Here is a 6,520-nt window from a genome sequence, read left to right as displayed (position 1 = left end):
CACCTTGTTGTTGAATTGTGCTATACAAATAAACTTGCCTTGCCTTGCCTTAAAAAAGCTCAGGATGACTCATAGGTAAGGACGGGAATTAAGAACTGGTTCTTGTAGAGAAGTGGTTCCCAGTAGTCCAGCTGTATGGAATTGTTAGTCTGTTTGCCGATCGATCCTGCTTATGGAGTCTTGTGCTCGTGCATCCAGAAACAGCTCCATCATGCTGCTGACACAACTTCAGCTCTTTACATGCACCTGCACAGACAGCATGCTAACGCTAAGCCAGCCAAGAACCCGGAGTGATATGCTGCTTAGAGGTGTTTTTGAGCCAGAATCGATCACTAACATCTCACTGATTCCCATTCCTACTCACAGGTTGCGGATCTCTGATCTGGCCTCCTCCAGCAGACTGTGCCCATAGCGAGGCAGCAGGCCAGTCGGAGGTCGTCCTCCTCCCTCCAAACTCCTCGTACCTGCAGGAGATGAATTCACAGAGGGAAGATGGTAAAAGTTAAACAGAGAGAAAGAAAACACGCAGTTCGTGGAGCGTGATGGCAGAGAAGCTCTGGAGATGCCGCAGAACTCACTTTTAGGTCGTATTAAAGACGGAGACGACATGTCGTCTCTGAACTTCTTCAACCCCGTGTTGACTCGCGGCTGGATGCGGTCGTATGGCGTCGGCCTCTGGCTCTGACAATTGATGAGTTGATGCTTTGCCACCAGGAGGCGCTGTTTCAGCCCTTCGTTTTCGGCCTGCAGGGCCCGGACCTTCTCGTGGAGCTCCTCCATCATCTCCTCCATCTCCACGTCTCGGACCCTGGAGGATGGGGCTGTCCCTGCTGCCAGCTGCTCCATGCGGTCACGGTTGTTCATCAGCCTCTTCAGCTTTGTGCTCAGTCTGCAGAGAGACAGTTAAATTAAATGGTATATTGTTAGACACATTAAAGATTCTGGAGCTTTTTGTGTAGAAAAATATTATTGAGGAAATAAACGTGTTCTCTTTAAAGACGTGCTTTTGTTCAGTGATAAAAACGCCCCGGGCACATGGGAGAAGCCTCACTTCTTGATTAGATCATCCCGTTTGTGGCTGTGCTGTTTGAGCTGCAGCGTCTCCTCCTGCAGCCGCAGGAAGCGGTCCTCCAGCTCCTCCCGGGACACACGCGAGATGTCCAGCCGCGCACGGGTGTGCTGATAGGTCGACGACTCTGTGAGCAGAAATCAACAAATTAGCAGGTGAACAAACTGTACCACATAAAACAGAGCACTGGATTTAACCTAAAATGTAGGTTAGAATTCAACGTTTTAGTCATGCAACTGTCTGCTGGTACGTGGAGGACTCTGAAACAGCCTGATGAGTGTGGACACACCTGGTGGAGCCGGTGTGAGTCTGGAGAGGTCCACCGTGACGTCCTTGACCGGCACATCTGCTGCCGTCTCATCCCGGAGGGTTGACATGTTTCAGCCTGGACAGAAGATTCAACCGTCGGTGGCGGTTACAGAAAGCTTTACGCCTTTTATAATTCATCTCTGAAGATAAATCTCTCAGTGAGGTTAAAAACACAATCGGCACAATGAATAAAAATACTTTACAATGAAAACTTAATCAGCAGCACTTCACTTTAAAGACGCCTCTAATAGCGCGGTGTTAAACGGACTGTTCACCATTTCAAAAGCACCAAAATTCAAACAGCCCAGTGTGTTACATGTATGCCGAACTTAAAACCGGCTAATTCCGATGTTTCCGAGTCTTCGACGATAATTACGAAGCCACATTTAACGCTACTTTCGACCGTGAACATTAAAACGTATAGAATTTAAAGGTAGTCTGGTACCGAGCGATGATTTAACAAAGCAGCGTTATCTTTGACCAATGGGACACACCAGATTAATATCAGGTAAGTAAATTAAAATATATATTATGCGTACGTGGATGTATTTTACTGAAAAGCTCTGAATCTATCGTGTTTTTTTCCGCGTTAGCAGCAGTAGCTAACGAGCTAGCGGAACCGTCTAATTATCAGATTGCGTGTCGCCTCAAACGCTCGTGACTGCATATTTACTTCTGACTTGTTTCCGGTCATTTTTCTGGTAACATCTGACGCATTTCTTACCTTTTACAACGACTTTATTCAGTTTAACTCGCGGTTGCTACTGAAAACATAAACGCTCATCACGTCGTTATGGTACAACAGCGCACGCGCTGTGCGAAGAGCCTTCTGGGAGTTGTATTTTTTGTTCGTCTTTTTTTTAGCAGTCAAAGGCTTTCCTAGCTTATATTTCCCCCTAGAATATGACACCGTATAAACCACCAGTGATTAAATGCTCTTAAAGCTGTTTCGAGTTTAATAAGAAGGACTTTTGTTTGTGAATGTGTCTGTTTCCTGCTGATTTTCATGCAGAAACCCTCTCTCCTGTCTGTCAGCTGTATCTCTGACTCTGGGCCAATTTGGGGACTTTGTCTGACCTGACTTTACATGTTAGCGTATTTATGAGCAGTGTGGCTCACTGCTGCACACACATCTGCGGGGATTTGATAGGCGTGCTGTCAGACGCATGCCTTTCATGAACTGGCGATGGATCTAATTTAGGACCCTGAGATGAGCGTCGGCAGGCCAGGATAAGCTCAGTCGGCATGTCAGTGTTTGCTGGGCCGTGACAGTCTCCCATCACTGCTGCTGCTTCTTCCAGGCATAACCTTTGAACCCTCCTCCCCGCAAACACACCTTCCCCCGTGTGTTCGGCCTGCGGCGAGCAGGCGCGGATCTGTCAGCGAGTCAGCCTGTCGTTGAAATCTATGATGCCTGCTGGCTTCTTGTTCAACAGGCCGTGCCCACGTTGGTGCAACAACTGTCAAGCACATGATCAGACGAGCATGGAGGCCCGTCTTAGCCTCCTATTGTAATATAGGCAGATTTCCCCTCAAACATCCAGTGAATAAAAGCCATGACTGGCTTTTATTCAACTGGAGCCACGGGGGGGAGGTCAAAGTCTGTTACTGTCAGGCGCTGAAAGGAGAGGCCAGATCAGCCGCCTACTGTAAATCTGCTTCTTCTTTCAGCTGCTGCATTCATAGCTCCACTGCACAGCGGATCATCTGCCTCCATCTCCTCCTATCCCAGCATCCTCCTCCGTCTGAGCTCTTCTCCTCCTGCCTGGCAGCTCCATCTTCATCCTTTTTTATCAGTAATAGTCCCTGCACCCACCTCCTCTCACTGATCTGCATCGTCGTTATCATACGATCCTGTGACTGTCCCAGATGTGACACTAGATGGCAGCTGGTTAACGTGTGAGCAGCTGAGGATCCTCCACCGGTCACAGTAATGATGACGGCAGTGAGCCTCTGTGAGGACAAATCACTCGGCTAATCTGATGACACAGATGAAGTCGCAGCCTCTTTAACAACCAGCTCAGAATTTAATGGGGAGTTATGTGGTTCAGACAAAACGTGAGGGAAAGAAAGAGAGAGACCTCTGAGTGCTCAACATACAGAAGATGCATAATTATGTGTCTGAAACAGGGGTGGGCAATCTCACCTTGGGTCAACACACCTGAATCACATGATTAGTTCCTTACCAGGCCTCTGGAGAACTTCGGACATGTTGAGGAGCTAATTTAGCCATTTAAACCAGCTGTGTTGGTTCGAGGACACATCTAAAACCTGCAGGGACACCGCCCCTCGTGGACTGAGATTGCCCACCCCTGGTCTAAAAGCATGAAGACAGGAAACAGAGCTGGGCAGTAAAACTGCTGCAGGATGACTTTGATACTGAGCAGCCTGTAGAAAAAGGTTTGGAAGAAGGTGGGACTGAAAATCTGACAGAAAAACTGAAAATAGATGCAGAAAAATGTTTCAGATTAACAACATGTTAGCTGCTGTTGGTCACCACAATTCGCATATTAATGATCAAAGAACTGAGCTCACAGTTCATTCAGTGGTGCTGGTTTCAGTTATTGTGCAGATGTTTACAGGGTTGGAGACCTGCAGTCAGCTGACACTGAAGAAGTCACCTGATGATGCTGAAACTGAAAACATCCAGATGAACAGGATCAACTTTCTGGGATTTCCTGACCTGGATGACTGAGCACGCCTGAGACAGTAGTCTGGATATTATAGAGCTATTTCTTATACTCTGTGAACTTTGTAACATATAGTTTTATTTCATTTAGTTCAGTGTGTTACTGTCTGATGTAAATTATTGTTATAATGAATAAACGGTGGTAATCCTGCAACAGTGTAAACGAACAGACGCTACAAATACTGTAAATATGAACAGAGTAATTACAGTAACTGAAAATACAGCACATTATGCTGATGATATATTTTGCTGTAAAAAGTTTGTGCAGTAACTTTTTTAAAGTAACCGACTGTGTTACCTGTGCAGAGTGTACGACCATCCTCCCCACATACTGTTCGTCATGGAGCACATCACTGACTCGCTGTCAGTGTTCCTGTTCCAGGAATGAAGGAGAACTCCTTTGACGCCTGCTGTGAGTAAAGCTGCTTTAGTGGCCTCGCTCTGGCCCCCGAGCCATACATTTAGCACCTCTGGTCTGAATGTCATAACTAGTAAAAACCCAAAGACTTGTTCAGAACCAAAACTTCGTCTCAGTTTAATTAGTTTTATTTCCACAGCTTCACACAAAGAAACCTGTTGTTTGATTGACTGTCATGTGATCAGCAGTTTGTTCTGGACTCGGTTTGAGGAGAAAGCAAGAGGAGCGTCTGGGATCTGACGCAAACATCGTGTCAGGAATTGAACACACCTTCTGTTTATCTTCCATTATAAGTAAAGTTATTGAGACGAACCTGACATGGTCGGGGTGTACGAGTCACCTTTGGAGCCATCACAGGACGTGCATGTGCAGGACTTCCTGTTTGGGAGCAGAACTGTTCTGCTTTTTGCAGAATTTGAACTATTTCTCTTGTTTTCAGTTAAAATGTCAGAGCGCAGGGAGCAGCTGGTGATGAGTCCGCAAACATGAAACCGCAGACAGCACGGCGCTCATCCTGATAACTCATCACACAGTTATGTTTTTGGTACTCAGCGTGTTTAAATATGTAAATTAGACGCCCGAGCCACATTTTCCTAATGTTTACAACATCAGGGAGCAAAATAGTTTCCACGTTGTGTTTGTCCTCTCGTCAGTAAAATATCAGGAAGTTTAGTTTTTTAGTTTTCCTCAGTCCAAGCTCACTCTCGCTGACAGCTGACAGCGTTTCCTGTGGTGCTGACAGCTGCTCACTACTGGTCCGAGAGCAGCAGGAGCAGTAATCAGAGTATTTCGTTAGTAATCAGAGTAGTTGATGGAGCTGGTTGTTGGTTGGATAAAGAACACTTCATTTGCAGTGTGAATGTGCCCTCCGAGCAGAGGACATGTGACCTTGTGTGTCGGGGGTCACGCCTCGGGCGGCGCCGCCGCTCTGACAGACGTGTAAACAGGTGCAGCCGTTGTTGCAGCGACAGCTGATCTCAGTTGGCACCTGAGCCGAGCCAATTAAACCGGGCCAGTTGGGGCGGCCCTCTGTGACTGTACGGCAGCACGTTTGGGCCGCTGCGCCGAGGCCTCCTGACGTCGTTAACGTGGGCGGAGACAGCAGCGGGAGAGGAGGAAGTGGCTCGGGAGAGACGAGGGGAGATTTATGGTAATGAGATGAGCTGCAGGGATCCAGCATTGGTCACAATCAGACGGCGAGTCCGAACATTTTTCCACCTCAGGATCAGAACAGCTGGAGACAAAAACGATACCTGTTCAGGTTAAAGGCGGAGCTCTCTTCAGCGTGTTTCCATAACATGCCGTCATGTGTTCCGAATGGTGAAGTAGGGAGAATGAAGCAGTTCCTTCCTGCTGCTGTTAGTGGTTTGGTGTGGCTATGAGAGGGAGGCTGTTGGAGCAAGCACCACCTCCACCCACTGTGCAGAAGCAGCGGTCCAGGCTGATGGCAGCTCCTGCCTCAGGTTCCTGGGGCCTGCAGTCTCCCGCTCCGGCCCTCACACCTGCCTGCTGAGCGTGGACAGTCTCCACTGACGTCTGTAAGACCGAAGCCTCGTTAAAATAACACGAATACATCACCTCACCAATCACAGCGTTGTGTAGATGCTTTGTGGTCTGGATGGTTATTGATGCCTCAGGTGCTCGAGCCGGTTACTCCTGACTTCCTCTCTGAATCCTGCTCGACCTCTCGAAGGTCAGATTTGCAAGTTTCTCTGTGACAGCAGCTGTCAATGAGTAAGTTGGGGCCATCTTCCTGATGTACTCGTGGATGTTCGTTGTCTCATCCTGGACTGTGGTGCTGACACTCACCAGTCCCCGGCCTCCTTCTGCTTCGCGTACAGTCTCAGGGTCCTGGACTTGGGGTGAAACCCTCCATGCATGGTCAGGAGCTTCCTGGTCTTGATGTCAGTGGCTTCTATCTCCTCCTTTGACCAAATTATTATCCCAGCAGGGTACCTGATCAGGGGCAGGGCGTAGCCCGCATCTTGTTCTTACTCTTCAGCTGACTCCTCAGGACTTGGGTTAGCTCTGTGTT

At 48.0% G+C, this 6,520-nt stretch overlaps 1 protein-coding gene across 2 annotated transcripts; it reads right to left on the bottom strand.

Moving 5' to 3' along the window:
* Nucleotides 1-6: 6 nt before the first annotated feature.
* Nucleotides 7-2,663, bottom strand: LOC121815462 (protein fantom-like). Of its 2 annotated transcripts, XM_042226685.1 has the most exons (6): nt 2,103-2,660; nt 1,359-1,454; nt 1,052-1,196; nt 579-889; nt 365-464; nt 7-246 (listed from the first exon to the last, which is right to left on the bottom strand). In XM_042226685.1, the coding sequence occupies exons 2-6, from the start codon at nt 1,444-1,446 to the stop codon at nt 237-239; spliced, it is 654 nt and encodes a 217-aa protein (XP_042082619.1). In that variant the 5' UTR covers nt 1,447-1,454; nt 2,103-2,660; the 3' UTR covers nt 7-236. The 2 variants fall into 2 exon arrangements, with proteins under 2 accessions (XP_042082619.1, XP_042082620.1); XM_042226686.1 differs by lacking the exons at nt 7-246; nt 365-464; nt 579-889 and having other exon boundaries at nt 1,048-1,196; nt 2,103-2,663.
* Nucleotides 2,664-6,520: the final 3,857 nt, after the last annotated feature.

Source organism: Haplochromis burtoni, unplaced genomic scaffold, assembly GCF_018398535.1.
Source record: "Haplochromis burtoni strain Fernald_Lab_line unplaced genomic scaffold, NCSU_Asbu1 Contig_222, whole genome shotgun sequence".
Classification (NCBI taxonomy): Eukaryota; Metazoa; Chordata; class Actinopteri; order Cichliformes; family Cichlidae; genus Haplochromis; species Haplochromis burtoni.
Note: the sequence above shows the minus strand (reverse complement) of the source record. Positions and strands in the feature narration are given on the sequence as shown.